Raw genomic sequence first — 16,034 nt, 5'->3', positions numbered from 1 at the left:
ACTGAGGCAGGAGAATCTCTTGAACCCGGGAGTCAGAGGTTGCAGTGAGCTGAGGTTGCATCATTGCGCTCCAGCCTCGGCGAAAGCAGCATTTGAATTTCCCTTTGTATGAACTGTCTTTTCATGTCCTTTACCCATTCTCTCTTCATTTATTTCTATTGTTTTTTTTTTCTTCTTTTGATGTTAGACTTTTTATCTTCTTGTTTTCCTTGTTTGCTGCAGTGTGTACCAACCAGTGCAGCTTCTTGGTTGTTGGTAGGTCTGTAAGCAAGCATTTGGTGCCAGCACAGAGAAGACGAGGGGAGGGCTGCACTCATCTGCTCTTCCAGATGGAAGTGATCAAAGGACGTGGTGATCATGGGAGCACTCTGGAGAGCACGTAGCCACATTTAAATATATTGACAACACAACCATTTAGTAGACTCGGGATGACTTTGAGCCACATGTCACGTGGCAGCTGTTAAAATCATCTCTGTACATGTACATGGATGGTTTTGATGACACACCCTTGTTAGCTTTGTAGCTTTTAGCTAAAGGGCCATATGGTGAAGGTGCATTTTTTGCTGGTACATTTCTTATTTCTTCTCTTCTCTTTGTCAATATATCCATTCTAGAAAATGAGATGAGCCAGGCACAGTGTGGTGCATGCCTGTAATCCCAGCTGCTCTGAAGGCTGAGGCAGGAGGATCACTTGAGCCCAGGAATTTGAGGCCAGCATAGGCACTGGGCAACATAGTGAGACTCCATCTCTTAAAAAAAAAAAAAAAAAAGGAGAAGAAAAGAACAGAAAAAGAAAAAGTGGCCAGGCATGGTGGCTCAAGCCTGTAATCCCAGCACTTTGGAAGGCCGAGGCAGGTGGACCACCTGAGGTCAGGAGTGTGAGACCAGCCTGATCAATATGGTGAAACCCCATCTCTACTAAAAATACAAAAATTAGCCAGGCATGGTGGTGTGCGCCTATAGTCCCAGCTACTGGGAAGGCTGAGATAGGAGAATTGCTTGAACCTGGGAGACAGAGGCTGCAGTGAGCTGAGATCGCGCCACTGCACTCCACCCTGGACAACAGAGCAAGACTCCGTCTCAAAAAAGAAAAGAAAAGAAAAGAACAAAGAAAAAGAAAGAAGGACAAAAAAGAAAATGGGGCAACATGCCTATTTTTTCTGTAAATTATTTTTGTAGTCCAAGTGTCCAGTAAAGTTCTCTGTTCCAAGCAGACACTTAAAATAAATGTTTGCTCAAAAAGGTCAATTCCTCTGCATGCTGTTTTGTTGCCCTTCCAAAAGGCATGTGCGTCAGTGCAACGCTTCTTGACTCATGTTAACAAGTGTTCTGTGATTTTTTTAAAAGTGCCTGTGATTATATTAATTTTGGAAAAGCTATTTTACATATTAAAGCATCTTGAAACATTTAACTTATAAAATACAATCAGTTTATTTGCTACAGGACTTCTCACAGCCTTTAATGTACCAGCAAATCCATTGAACTTCCAAGAGAGGGTTGCAAGGTGCTGTCTTCTGCAAGTGTGTTTGTCCACAGAACTCTGTTTTCATTCTTTCATGGTATCTCATTGAAATACAGCTCAAGCAATTAGTCTAAACTCATAGATGAATCAGGAGTAGACATCAATTTTTTTGTCCCCTGATTTGTCTGAATTAGGCCAAAGATCTTTAACTGGAAATAGGGTTATTGATTACTTGACTGCAGTCAGATTTCTAAAATTGAGTAAAAACGTCTTTGTGGTTCAATTGCAGACAAAGACATACTGGTTACTTTCTCCAGGCTCCCCACAGTATTGGCAGAAGTGTAAAATTAAGAGATCAAGGTCATTTCTGGTAACCCCTCACTGCTCCTACTCGAGGTCAGATGCCACCCTCTCTGTCTGAATCATCCAAATCAAAATTGGCCAGGGATGGGGGTATAGTGCTGGGACCAATCAGAGCCACCACCAGCTGATGGCTTAATTATGAAGCAAATTTACAGAGCCACAAGGGGGATGGACCAGAGGCGGGGTGGGAAAGCTCTTTATGTCCAGCTCCGTAACAGGGCAGTTTCTTCTTTCTGGTTGAGTATTTCTAAAATTGACTTTTTAAAAATCCCTTATTGGCCTTTTCTGTCTTCTTGAAGAATCTTGTCTATTGTTCTTCTCAGCCTTCCTGAAATTTGGAACAGTGGTTCTGAACAGTGTTCTAGAACACTGGTGGCTGGGATGTGTCACAAGTCATCTGTGAGCTAAAGTAAACCATGAAAAGTGCATGCATCTGCAAATTGCCACCAAATAGAATGGATTCAAGAGTACCTTATATAAGATCTTATCTACCTACTTTGAGATCTCCTTTTTGAGTGGCATGCACTGTTCTGATTGCATACATGATTACAGTGCTTATGAGTGGCTTTATATTTCCATTTTTATTTTCCCTTTTGATAAGATTGCACTTCAGCTACAAAGATACCAGGAACATTTTCATTTGTAATAACACAACTGTTATGATTACCCGATGAAAGGCAGCCAAAATGATGCGAGAAAAATGTTCAATAGTGATTTTGTGGCTTTAAAAAAGCAATCAGGTTAATTATTTGCATTCCTCAATAGTCTACACTTGTTACTTTCTTTTCTTTTCTTTTTTTTTTTTTTTTGAGACAAAGTCTCCCTCTGTCACCCAGGCTGGAGTGCAGCAGCACTATCTCGGCTCACTGCAACCTCTGCCTCCCAGGTTCAAGAGATTCTCCTGCCTCAGCCTCCCAAGTAGCTGGGATTACAGGCATGCACCACCACGCCCCACTAATTTTTTGTGTTTTTAGTAGAGATGGGTTTCAGTGTGTTGGCCAGGCTGGTTTTGAATGCCTGGCCTCAAGTGATCCACCCTCCTCGGCCTCCCACAGTGCTAGGGTTACAGGTGTGAGCCGCCGTGCTTGGCCGACGCTTGTTACTCTTGCCATAGGGTCCATATTTCCTTTGGAGTAGGAGTCTAGAAAATACGTCATTTTGCTGGGCACAGTGGCTCACACCTGTAATCCCTGGCTCATGCCTGTAATCCCAGCACTTTGGGAGGCCAAGGCGGGCGGATCACCAGGTTAGAAGTTCGAGACCAGACTGGCCAATATGGTGAAACCCCGTCTCCACTAAAAATACAAAAATTAGCCAGGTGTGGTGGCAGGTGCCTGTAATCCCAGCTACTCAGGAGGCTGAGGCAGAAGAATCGCTTGAACCCAGGAGGCAGAGGTTGTGGTGAGCTGAGATCACACACTGCACTCCAGTCTGGGTGACAGAGTGAGACTGTCTCAAAGGAAAAAAAAAAAAAAAAGATAATACATTATTTTAAAAGTGAAATATACTATTTTCAGAAGTACATATTTTTATTATTATAGTTGTTAAGACTGATATTTTTGTAATTTTTTACTTTCAAGTGTCTTTGAATATATTCCTATCTCCACAAATAGTTGTGTCACACCCATCGTTCATTTCTCCTCTCTGCTGATTTGGTGGGTATTCGTCAAAACCTAGTTCACTCCATTATGTGCGTCACTCAAGGGAGCTTCATCCAGCATGCATGTTCATGGAGAACTTGATGCCAAAGAGGTGCTTCCTCGTTTTCTTTCTTTTCTTTTCTTTTTTTTTTTGAAACGGAGTCTTGCTCTGTTGCCCAGGCTAGAGTGCAGTGGTGCAATCTGAGTTCACTGTAACCTCCACCTCTCAGGTTCAAACAATTCTCCTGTCTCAGCCTCCTGAGGAGCTGGGATTACAGGTGCCCACCACTGCACCCGGCTAATTTTTGTTATTTTTCGTAGAGACAGTGTTTCATCATCTTGGCCAGGCTGGTCTTGAACTCCTGACCTCGTGATCCACCCGCCTTGGCCTCCCAAAGTGCTGGGATTACAGGCGTGAGCCACTGTTCCCCACCTGCTTCCTCATTTTCTTCCTGATTTATAGTATGCTTGCCTCAGCTTTCATAGCAGCAGCATCCTTATTCCTTCCTCTAGGCATCAAGATATCAGCAGGATTGATTTCTTCTGAGAGCTACAAGGGAGAGGTCTGTTCCAGCCCTCTCTCCTTGGCTTGCAGATGGCCATTTTCTCCCTGTGACTTCACATTGTCTTCTGTCTATCTCTGTGTCCAAATTTCCCTTTTTGTAAAGGTATCAGTCATGTTGAATTAGGGTCCTCTCTAATGACTTCACTTTCATTTGATTACATCTGCAGTGAGCAGTTTCCTCAAATAAGGTCACATTCTGAGGGATGGAGGTTTAGGACTTCAACATTTGAATCTGGGGAAGACACAATTCAACTCATAACAACATGTTAATTTGCTACTGACGAACTTCTCTCCCTTTTTTTTTAAAGAATGTACATGGCAAGTCAAAGCAAATGATCGCAAGTACCACGAACAACCTCACTTTATGAACACAAAGTTCTTTTGTATTAAGGAGAGTAAATATGCGGTGAGTTGTTAACTTTCTGAATTGTTTTTATTAAAATGCAGTTTTTTCCAGTAGCTAGCATGCTTACTACCTTCTTGCTACACCTGCCTTCTATGTAACCACCTGCCTGGGGCTATTGATAATTGTTATTATTTCTATAGAATGTCATTTTTATTAATGTTTATCTTTGGGGTGCGTAGAGGGTGACTTGAAACAAAACAGAATTATGTAGATTGAAATTTTCTCTCTCTTTTTTAAATTTTAAGCTCTCTAAAAATGTTTTATGGAAGAATATACAATGACGTTACAGAAGCCTCCTGCTTGAAAGTAATGGGTTTGAAAGGAATCTCTTAAGAACTTGTCTTCCCCTTCTCTGCCTGGAATGGATTTAGAGATTTTAAACATATTTTCAACTCAGAAATACTTATTACCTTTGGAATGTGATAAAGAATGCTTAAAGATTAAACGTGAATAACAAAAATTAGCCTGACGCGGTGGCATGTGCCCATGGTCTCAGCTACTCGGGAGACTGAGGCAAGAGAATCGCTTGAGCCCAGAAGGCAGAGATTTCAGTGAGCTGAGATTGTGCCATTGCACTCCTGCCTAGGTGACAGGAGTGAGACCCTGTCCCAATAATAATAATAATAAATATTAAGTGTGGGCTTAAATGTTGTAAGATGTGTGTTTTAGTTCCGAGGGCTTCCATAACAGAGTACCACAACTGGATGGCTTAAAACAACAGAAGTTCACTCTCTCCCGATGCAGGGATCAGAAGTCTGAAATCTCGGTGTTGGTAGGGTTGGCTCCTTCTGGAGCCTCTGCAGGAGAATCTGTTCCCTGCCTCTCCCCTGGCTTCTGGTGGCCACTGGCAATCCTTGGAGTTCCTTGGCTTACAGATGAAGTCACCCCAATCTCTGCTTCCATCTTCAAGGGGCACTCTTCCTGTGTGTGTCTGTGTGCAGCTTTCCTCTTATGGGGACCCCAGTCCGAATAAGCACCTCATTAAATTAGACCCTGTCCTAATCACATGTGACTTCATCTTGATAATCTCTGCGAAGATCCTATTTCCAAATAAGATCCCATTCATAGGTATTAGCATTAAGACCTGAACATATCTTTTGCAGGACACAATGCAACCCACTACAGTACCTTTTGCTCTTTCTTACATAGTAGGTCTTCTGTCTCCTCACTTAAATAAAAGCGTCACTTTTCCTGGCTTTTGCCATGTTGTTGTCTACCTTTACCCTGTTTTCTAACAGTCTCTAATGGGTCAAGGAATCTGACAGCAGGATTTATTTGGTCACAGTCTGATGTATATTTCTTGTTACTGCCTCTGTCATAAGACTCCAAGTAGTCATTTTGAGGCTTGGCTGCTTGGCTAGAATTAAAAGCTTAAAAGAAATCTCAGTATCTTTCTTTTCTTTTCTTTTTTTTTTTTTTTTGTAACAGGCTTAATTCACTTTATTTTTCTTGTATAAAAAGCCTATGTTGTAGCCACAGCTGGAGCCTGGGTCCGCTGCACGGAGACTCTGGTATGAGTCTTGACAAGGTGGTCAGTGAATTCCTGATAGGGAGACTTGGTAAACACAGTCTCCTTCCAGAGGTCAGGGGTCAGGTAGCTGTAGGTTTAGAGATGGCATCAAAGGTGGCCTTGGCAAAGTTGCCCAGGGTGGCAGTGCAGCCCGGGCTGAGGTGTAGCAGTCATCAATACCAGCCATCATGAGCAGCTTCTTGGGCACAGGCGCTGAGACGATGCCAGTGCCCCTGGGTGCAGGGATGAGGCGCACCAGCACAGAGCCGCAGCGGCCTGTCACCTTGCAAGGGACGGTGTGGGGCTTGCCGATCTTGTTCCCCCAGTAGCCTCTGCGCACGGGGACGATGGAGAGCTTGGCCAGGATGATGGCCCCACGGATGGCGGTGGCCACCTCCTTGGAGCACTTAACACCCAGACCGACGTGGCCATTGTAGTCCCCGATAGCAACAAATGCCTTGAACCTGGTGCGCTGGCCGGCACGGGTCTGCTTCTGCACTGGCATAATCTTCAAAACCTCATCCTTGAGAGAGGCCCCCAGGAAGAAATCAATGATCTCTGATTCCTTAATGGGCAGGGAGAAGAGATAGATCTCCTCCAGGGACTTGATCTTCATGTCCTTGACCAAGCGGCCCAACTTGGTGACGGGCATCCACTCCTTATCCTCGGCCTTGCCTCCGCGAGCTCCGCGGCCTCGGCCCCGGCCCCGTCCACGGCCGCGACCCCGGCCCCGGATGCCACTGCCGAAACCTCCGCGGAAGCCACCGCGGTTCCCCATCCCAGGGCCACCAGGGCCTCCGGGCCCCCCCGCTGCACCGGCGTCATCCGCCATTTGGTGTTTTCTCGGAGAAGAAGCTTTTCTTTTCTTTTTTAAGGCAGAGTCTCACTCTGTCACACAGGCTGGAGTGCAGGGGGACGATCTGCAATTTCTACCCCTCGGGTTCAAGTGATTCTCCTGCCTCAGCCTCCCAAGTATCTGGGACTACAGGTGTGCACCACCACGCCTGACTAATTTTTGTATTTTTAGTAGAGATGGGGTTTCACCATATTGGCCAGGCTGGTCTCAAACTCCTAGGCTCAAGTGATCCACCCACCTCGGTCTCCCAAAGTGCTGGGATTACAGGCATGAGCCACCGCACCCAGCCAAAATCCTCAATATCTTTCTGATAGATTATGTTCCTTTGTCACTGTAAGCTGTGGGACTTAGTGATTTTTGCAGATGTGTATACATTGTGATAAATACAGCATCATTTAGAATGACTCTTATTTTTTCCAACAGAATAATGCAATTAAAACATACAAGTACAACGCATTTACCTTTATACCAATGAATCTGTTTGAGCAATTTAAGAGAGCAGCCAATTTATATTTCCTGATTCTTCTTATCTTACAGGTAATGCCTTTTGCTATCTTAAATCTGTTTGAATTATAGTGACTCAATAACATTTAAGCTGTAGACACATATAATGCGAATAATCTTGAAAGTGTTTTATATTAGCATCAGGGTTCTGTACATAAAGGAACAGTGCCTCATACACAGAACCAGCTCAATCAGTGCTATATGAACAGGGAAAGGGAGCAAATGGAAATATTATTCTAATTCTGTATTTTTAAAAATTTCATGTTATACTGATATTGGTGTTAAAACTGGTATCCCTGAAGTGAATAAAACTAAAATCCAGCCAGGCACAGTGGCCTACGCCTGTAATCCCCGCACTTTGGGAGGCTGAGGCGAGCAGATCACCTCAGGTGAGGAGTTTGAGGCCAGCCTGGCCAACATGGTGAAACCCCCTGTCTACAAAAATACAAAAATTAGCAGGGCATGATGGCGGGTGCCTGTAATCCTAGCTACTTGGAAAGCTGAGGTGGGAGAATCACTTGAAGCTGGGAGGCGGTGGTTGCAGTGAGCTGAGATCATGCCATTGCATTCCAGCCTGGGCCACAGAGTGAGACTCCATCTCAAAAAAAAAGAAAAAAAAAGAAAAAAAAAAGGCTGGGCGTGGTGGCTCACACCTGCAATCTCAACACTTTGGGAGGCCGAAGAGGGTGGATCACCTGAAGTCAGTAGCTCGAGACCAGCCTGGCTAACATGGTGAAACCCCATTTCTACTAAAAATACAAAAAATTAGCCAGGCATGATGGTGCACGCCTGTAATCCCAGCTACTCAGGAGGCTGAGGCAAGAGAATCGCTTGAACCCGGGAGGCGGAGATTGCAGTGAGCTGAGATCCCACCATTGCACTCCAGCGTGGACAGCAAGAGCTAAACTCCATCTCAAAAAAATGAAATCAAATCCTTACTTTGTAAAATTATTTGCACCTTAACGTTAAACCTATTTTTGTGCTTGTCTTTTATTATTGTATTTACATGCTGAATTTCCCCCCAAAAAGATCGTTAATTTTTTATTAAAATTTTGGTCATAAATTTCAGTAAGTTATTTTTGTGAACTGTTTTTACATTTTAAAAGGCCTACTTAAAAATTTTTTTTTCCTAATTGTGGCAAAGGATCTAGTTATCCAGAGAGCATGAGTTTAACTGTGCAAGAACTGTTGCTGTAATCGAGAGAACTCCACACACACTAGTTAGCGCCAGAATCAACCTTTAGTGTCTGCCGTGCAGATTACAAAGCTCAAGCTCAGAATATACACCAGTTTCACCAGACTTTTTTTGTTGTTGTTGTTCTTGTTGCCCAGGCTGGAGTGCGGTGGCACCATCTTGGCTCACTGCAACCTCCTCCTCCTTCTCTTGGGTTCAAGCGATTCTCCTGCCTCAGCCCCCTGAGTAGCTGGGATCACAGTTGCCCGCCACCACGTCCAGCTAATTTTTGTATTTTTAGTAGAGATAGGGTTTCACTATGTTGACCAGGCTGGTCTCAGACTCCTGACTTCAGTTAATCCACCCGCCTCAGCCTCCCCAAGTGCTGGGATTACAGGCATGAGCCACTGCAGCCAGCACTTTATCAGATTCTTTACAGCAAACGTTGGATTTGGAAAACTTATACCTGCCGGGATTGACCCTGTAAGGTTTTATGAAAATAGGGTAGAATGTGTGTCTAGGTGGGGATGGAGGATGTGTGGAGAGGAGGGTAAAAGAAGAGGCAATGCTAAGGAGAAATGGATACGCAATGATTTAGGAAACTGAAAGACCTGCAAGTCAGTAGTAAAGGATGGCCCTGTTATCAAAGGAGATGCTTAGACAGGTATGTGTCGAGATTAGCACTGCAAACTCTAAGGTGCAGCTCTATAGGAAGTAGGCCATTTTCCCTTACTTCCTTCTAGCAGGGGAGAGGAGTGTCACATATTCACCACGATGGGGGAAGAAGGATCTTTCTGTCTTCCAACTGCAGTTATCTTCTCTTTTTTTTTTTTTTGAAATGGACTTTCACTTTTGTTGTCAAGGCTGGAGTGCAATGGTGTGATCTCAGCTCACCACAGCTGCTGCCTCCCAGGTTCAAGCCATTCTTCTGCTTCAGCCTCCTGAGTAGCTGGAATTACACAGGCATGCACCACCACACCTGGCTAATTTTGTATTTTTAGTAGAGACGGGGTTTCTCTATGTTGGTCAGGCTGGTCTCAAACTTCCAACCTCAGGTGATCTGCCCACCTCGGCCTCCCAAAGTGTTGGGATTATAGGCGTGAACCACCCCACCTGGCCCAGTTATCTTCTCTTAAGGTCAGCAATCCAAATTAGGATAACAGTAATAACCGTAGGTAGCTTCTTAACTTGTGTTGTCATTACACTTAATTCTTCTAATCTAGAAGGTCAGGCCTGGCATGACCTCCATTTTGCAGAGAAGAGCTGAGGCCTAGTAAGCTAAAGTAACTTGCTCAAAGTCCCATAAGCCATAAATGGTAAAGCTGACTAAGCCTTGGATCTAGGAGTTGAGTTCAAAGCCTGTCATTTTAACCACTACATTATATAGCCCACTGATCAGGAGGATGGTTATGAAATAACTTTATTAAACTTGTGTCCCAATCTTTATTCAAACTTCGAGGCTGTCTTGATGGAGGTAGGGCTTCTTGCAAGGCCATCTCACTTTCTTGGATAGGCCAATAGTGATGATCATGAAGGAAGCACTTTCTTCTAATGCCCTCAGAGATGCTCTCCCTAATCCCTCACTTTCAGAGGCAGCTAGTACCTTCTGCCATCTTTGCCTCTAACATGGGATCCTCAGAAACCACTGGCTGAGAAACCTGCAGTGCAGAACTTACTATGCATGCATTCCTTAAAAGTTAAGATGACTTTGGCCAGGCATGGTGGCTCACACCTGTAATCCCAGCACTTTGGGAGGCTAAGGCAGGAAGATTGCCTGAGGTCAGGAGTTCCAGACCAACCTGGCCAACATGGTGAAAACCCATCTCTACTAAAAATACAAAAAAATTAGCCGGGTGTGGTGGCACACACCTATAATCCCAGCTGCTCAGGAGGCTGAGGAAGGATAATCACTTGAACCTGGGAGGTGGAGGTTTCAGTGAGCCAAAATTGTGCCACTACACTCCAGCCTGGGTGACAGAGGGAGACTCCATCTCAAAAAAAAAAAAGTTAAGACGAGACTTCTCCTTTGCCACTCCTACCCCCTCACCCCCAGTTAAATATGATTTTCACAAAAAATTTAGAGCAACTCTCTTTTAGGTATCATGATACAAAACTCCCTTGGTGTCCAGTTAAGGTCACAATGAGATGATTTCAGGAGCCACTGCCCTCTAGGCTCTGTTCCAGGTGTCCAGAAGCTAGAGAGAACCACTAGAAGGAGGTTGTCCAGATGCTTAAAGAGCCTTTCCTACACACTCTGCAGGATGTAGACTTACGTGATGACGGAGATGAGACTTGGAATTAGCAAGCTTAGAATTAGCAATAAGTTACCTGTAAGCTTGATATGCCTTCATGGACACACACATAAGCTGTTTTATTCTTTTAGGCAATTCCTCAAATCTCTACCCTGGCTTGGTACACCACACTAGTGCCCCTGCTTCTGGTGCTGGGGGTCACTGCAATCAAAGACCTGGTGGATGATGTGGTGAGGATTTCTCATACAACCTTCTACTCATTGCTTTGAATTGACTTTAAGTTCTCATGCCTTCCTTCTGTATTGAGATGTTTAAAACAGCATTTCCCCATCTTCCTTCTCAAGGCTCGCCATAAAATGGATAAGGAAATCAACAATAGGACGTGTGAAGTCATTAAGGATGGCAGGTACTATGTCTTCTTTAATTAGTAACTGAGTTTCAAGGATGTAATGCACAATTCTGCCTAGAAACATATTCAGAGATAATGATTACAATGTAGAAGGCTATTAGTACATTAACTCTTTTTTTTTTTTTTTTTCGAGACAGAGTCTCACTCTGTTGCCCAGGCTGGAGTGCAGTAGCGCGATCTTGGCTCACTGCAACCTCCACCTCCCAGGTTCAGCAATTTTCCTGCCTCAGCCTCCCAAGTAGATGGGATTACAGGCATGCACCACCACACTCAGCTAATTTTTGTACTTTTAGTAGAGACAGGGTTTCACCATGTTGGCCAGGCTGGTCTCAAACTCCTGACCTCAAGTTATCTGCCCTCCTCGATCTCCCAAAGTGTTGGGATTACAGGCATGAGCCACCACACCTGGCCTTAAATTATCTTTTTAATGAGTATGTACCCCTTTTGTAATATATCTAATAAGGATAGTGATAAAAATAGATAAAAAGATGACTACTTTGGGCACTAAATTCCATAGGAAATATTCATTAAAATTGTTAACATATCAACACTTTTAAAAGTTTTAAACTATAATATTGTTTTAAAGATTTTCACATATACAAATGATATACCCAGTGGACATAATGAACCTACTATAAATAATAAACTTAATTTATTTGGAGGCAGACATCTAATCACTATATGTTTATCTGCCATTCATTTATGGCCAAAAATGACCTGGAGATTTAAAATACATTTTTAATATATGTTTATACCCCAGTTCCCGTAATGTCACAAGAATTTAGTACACAATTCTTAACTCCAGGATTTTTTTTAAAAATTGGCTTATCTTTCAATAAATGAAATTGTAGATGTTTTACATTTCAATATTTCTGAAATTTTTAAAATAGAAATTTGCATGTAAGTCTGAAATGACATGGATAGGCCTGCACCTTCTCGGCAGGGCTATTAGAAGGCAATTCTGAATACTGAAATATTGGAGGCAATTCTGTTAGAATTGTGACCCCACTGCAAGGGCTGCTCAAGCCATGGCCCTGCCAGACATGCACGCTAGACTTCCAAATTCAAGGCAACCCACAGCTCCTCTTTACCAGTGTAGTAGCTATGGTACAGGCTAAACATATGGGCTGGCCAGGCACGGTGGCTCACACCTGTAATCTCAGTTCTTTGGGAGGCCAAGGCAGGAGGATCACTTGAGGCCAGGACTTCGAGGCCAGCCTGGCCAACTAAGTGAGACTCCTGTCTTAACAACAACAACAACAACAACAACCTTTTCTGCTAGGCTCATTGGGACACTTATTCTGTTTTACTGAATGAAGTGTTTTCTAATCCTAGAATTGTAAACAAAGCCAATTAAGATCTTTAAATTGTTGTGATTTTGTCTTTTGACACTTGAAAGGTAACTTTGGAACATAATTTTTTTATTTGCAAGGGAAAAAAAACCACCTAAACACATTTATAGCTTGGTATAGTCTATATTTGAATTATACAGGGTGGAAGTACAGCTGTAAATCAGGTTATTTTCCTCAGTGTTGACACATAAAAAGTCTTGGAATTAGGCCTTAGTTACTATTTTTAGCACTTGAATTTGCAGTTCTGCCTGGAGGCTCTTGCTCAAAAAACAACTCATTACTGGTCGCTGAGTTGGTGCTTTTGTCACAGTTGACTACATTAAATTAACAAACACTTATGGAGCACTTTCTGCATGTTGGAGGCAGGACAGTATCCTTGAGAAACTTACAGTTCAAGACAGAAGATGAGACACCTACACACATCATTCTAATAAAATCCATATCAGAATAAAAAACGATAAAAACAAAATGCTCTGACAGTTCAGGGAAGGCAAAAGTCACTTTAGCAAGGGAATGTGGGGAAAGATGTCAAGACTGAGCAAAGCCCTGAAGATGATGTGCTAGGGAGGCTGAAGGAGTTGTATAAACACAAGTTGTGCTGACAACACAAATCTCCATTAGACAACTGACCATAATCCAATTCGTGTATAGCCTCGGGGCCTTAAAGGGAATGCCGTGTCTTTGCCAGTTAAGCCTTTATAATTAAGAAGTTAACAGGCCAGGTGAGGTGGCTCATGCCTATAATCCCAGCACTTTGGGAGGCCCAGCTCTGTTGATCACCTGAGGTCAGGAGTTCGAGACCAGCCTGGCCAACATGGTAAAAACCCATCTCTACTAAAAATACAAAAATTAGTCGGGCATGGTGGCATGTGCCTGTAGTCGCAGCTACTCAGGAGGCTGAGGCAGGAGAATCTCTTGAACCACAGAAGGCAGAAGTTGCAGTGAGCTGAGATCGTGCCACTGCACTCTAGCCTGGGCAACAGAGCGAGACTCTGTCTCAATAAAAAAAATAATAATAATTAATAATTAAATAATACAGATAATTTAAACAGTAGAGAGTAGGCAAGCTCTGAAGCCCCCACGAAGACTCTGGCAGGCCCACCTGGGTGCCATAACGTAGGTGCTCCTGTCCTGGGACCAGCACGGAGCAAGTGATGGGTCACTGAGAAGGAACACAGCAGGGAGGCGAGTTGGACATAAGCAAAAACAAAAGGCAGTGGCAAGTATTTCCCTGCCACGCACATAAGTGGCCCCCATAAACTCTTCCTTACATGACCTAGAGGGAAAGAGCATATCAAGTCATCATCATTGCTTCCTTCAGAGGTCAATACGATTTTCATGCCCACTTAATATGTCTACATCATTGAAAAGCAAAATTTTATCATTTTCTCTGTGACTTACACATTTTCCAGAATCTGTAACATCCAGAAAGAATAGTAATTCCCTTGCCTGTAACTTAAAATTTCAATAAATCCTCATTATTTTTAATCCTTAGGTTCAAAGTTGCCAAATGGAAAGACATTCAAGTTGGAGACGTCATTCGTCTGAAAAAAAATGATTTTGTTCCAGTAAGTGACCAACTTCTGCTTCTCTCGTTCCTTGTTCTCCCCCAGCCCCTGTGCTTGGCTTCTCCCTCAGGGTCTCGGTGTTATTGATGTGTTTTCTTTTGGACAGGCTGACATTCTCCTTCTGTCTAGCTCTGAGCCGAACAGCCTCTGCTATGTGGAAACAGCAGAACTGGATGGGTAAGTGTGTCTCGATGGGCCTCATTTAAAGCTGGCCTTTGAAGGCACATTCATTCCATTGAAATCAGAGCATTCTGGACCAGAGGGATTGATATCTGGCCTTGCCTCTGCCACCTGCTGCCTGTCCCTACCGATCTCACCTTTGCCCCTCTGTGAAGCGGAGCTCTAACTACCTGCCTTTCACTACCTCTCAGGGAAGGTAAAAGATCAGACAGGCGCATATCTGTCTGAGCCCTTTATCAACTGCTGAGCAGTGTCCAGACAGATATGAATAATACTGAGGTTATTATCTGTGTCAGAGAAAGGAACAGATTTTTAAAGTCTTTACCAATAGGCAATTTATTTATTTTTGAGACAGAGTCTCACTCTGTTGTGCAGGTTGGAGTGTAGTGGAGCTATCTCAGCTCACTGCAACCTCCACACCCGCTGGGTTCAAACAATTCTCCTGCCTCAGCCTCTTGAGTAACTGAGATTACAGGCGCCAGCCCCAACACCCAGCTAATTTTTGTGTTTTTAGTAGAGATGGGGTTTCACCATGTTAGCCAGGCTGGTCTCGATCTCCTGCTCTCAAGTGATCTGCCCGTCTCGGCCTGCCAAAGTGCTGGGATTACAGGGGTGAGCCACTGCACCTGGCCTCAATAGGCAATTCTGAATTCTTCTTGTGTTGGTTTTGGTTACTATGCTATCATTTAAAAGAGAATGAAGTTCTGTTTTTGACCAGTTTTCTGACCAGTTTTCAAGGCATTTATTGAGTGCTCACAAGGTTGCAGGCACTTTACATATTAGCTCATTTAATCCTCTAAATGACCATGTGAGATGAATATTACTGGTCTGTATTACCCATGAGGAATCGGAGGCCCGGGGAGGTGCAGCAGCCTGCCCAAGGTCACACAGTGAGTGGTAGAGTTGGGACATTGCTCCCTCTGCTCCTCGTGCCTCATGCTCCAGATATGCATACACTGCTTTACAGAGAGCCGAAATCATGAGACTGAAAACTAGGGCTGGCCTGGCGCGGTGGCTCACACCTGTTATCCCAGCACTTTGGGAGGCTGAGGCGGGCAGATCACGAGGTCAGGAGATCGAGATCATCCTGGCTAACACGCTGAAACCCCGTCTCTACTAAAAATACAAAAAATTAGCCGGGCGTGGTGGCGGGCGCCTGTAGTCCCAGCTACTCTGGAGGCTGAGGCAGGAGAATGGCGTGAACACGGGAGGCGGAGCTTGCAGTGAGCCGAGATCGCGCCACTGCACTCCAGCCTGGGCGACAGAGAGAGACTCGTCTCAATTTAAAAAAAAAAAAAAGAGAAAACTAGGGCTGTCTTTGCTTCATAGATCAGTCAATTGACTGTTGGAAATCTATCACCCTTTTTTTTTTTTTTTGAGAAAAACTTAAAACCAATTAACCACGTCTTAATTGTAAAGGCTTAACTGACAAAGACACTGCATTCCCTTTAAGGCCTTGAGGCTATACCCAAATTGGAGTATGGGCAGTTGCCTGATAGAGCTTTGTGTTGTCAGGTTGGTCTCAAACTCCTGACCTCAAGTGATCTGCCTGCCTCTGCCTCCCAAAGTGCTGGGATTACAGGCGCGAGCCACCGCGCCCAACTGACTGTTTATTCTGGACTATAAAACTGCTATTATTTCCATGAGAGATTCTAAAGCTTTACAAAGACATAAGATCCTAACATGCCCTGTCAGAACAGAATGGTGAGGTTGAGAATGAACTTACCTAGTCCATGGAAATTTCTGAGTGTTCCTGAATCCTATATAAAGCCATCAGTCATGAGAAGGCAGCC

The 16,034-nt window shown here is 43.9% G+C and overlaps 1 protein-coding gene and 1 pseudogene across 6 annotated transcripts in view; one reads left to right on the top strand and one right to left on the bottom strand.

The window, feature by feature from the left end:
* ATP8B1 (ATPase phospholipid transporting 8B1) overlaps positions 1-16,034 on the top strand; it is a 149,103-nt gene that overhangs the window by 84,691 nt on the left and 48,378 nt on the right. For 4 of the 5 annotated variants that reach the window (XM_033238594.1, XM_033238578.1, XM_033238569.1 and 1 more), the window contains exons 3-8: positions 4,339-4,436; positions 7,226-7,339; positions 10,864-10,962; positions 11,077-11,138; positions 13,989-14,061; positions 14,168-14,238. In XM_033238594.1, coding sequence (XP_033094485.1) covers positions 4,339-4,436; positions 7,226-7,339; positions 10,864-10,962; positions 11,077-11,138; positions 13,989-14,061; positions 14,168-14,238 — 517 coding nt within the window. The remainder of the gene's footprint in view (positions 1-4,338; positions 4,437-7,225; positions 7,340-10,863; positions 10,963-11,076; positions 11,139-13,988; positions 14,062-14,167; positions 14,239-16,034) is intronic. The other variant, XM_033238599.1, reaches the window with a different exon arrangement.
* LOC117099184 lies at positions 5,858-6,812 on the bottom strand (annotated as a pseudogene). The gene has a single exon (XR_004443732.1). The product of XR_004443732.1 is annotated as a 40S ribosomal protein S2-like (transcript).

The sequence above is a fragment of the Trachypithecus francoisi genome, unplaced genomic scaffold (genome assembly GCF_009764315.1).
Source record: "Trachypithecus francoisi isolate TF-2019V2 unplaced genomic scaffold, Tfra_2.0 Contig01474, whole genome shotgun sequence".
In the NCBI taxonomy this organism is placed as follows: domain Eukaryota; kingdom Metazoa; phylum Chordata; class Mammalia; order Primates; family Cercopithecidae; genus Trachypithecus; species Trachypithecus francoisi.
The sequence above is the reverse complement of the archived record's forward strand: the minus strand, read 5'-3'. Positions and strand labels throughout refer to the sequence as shown.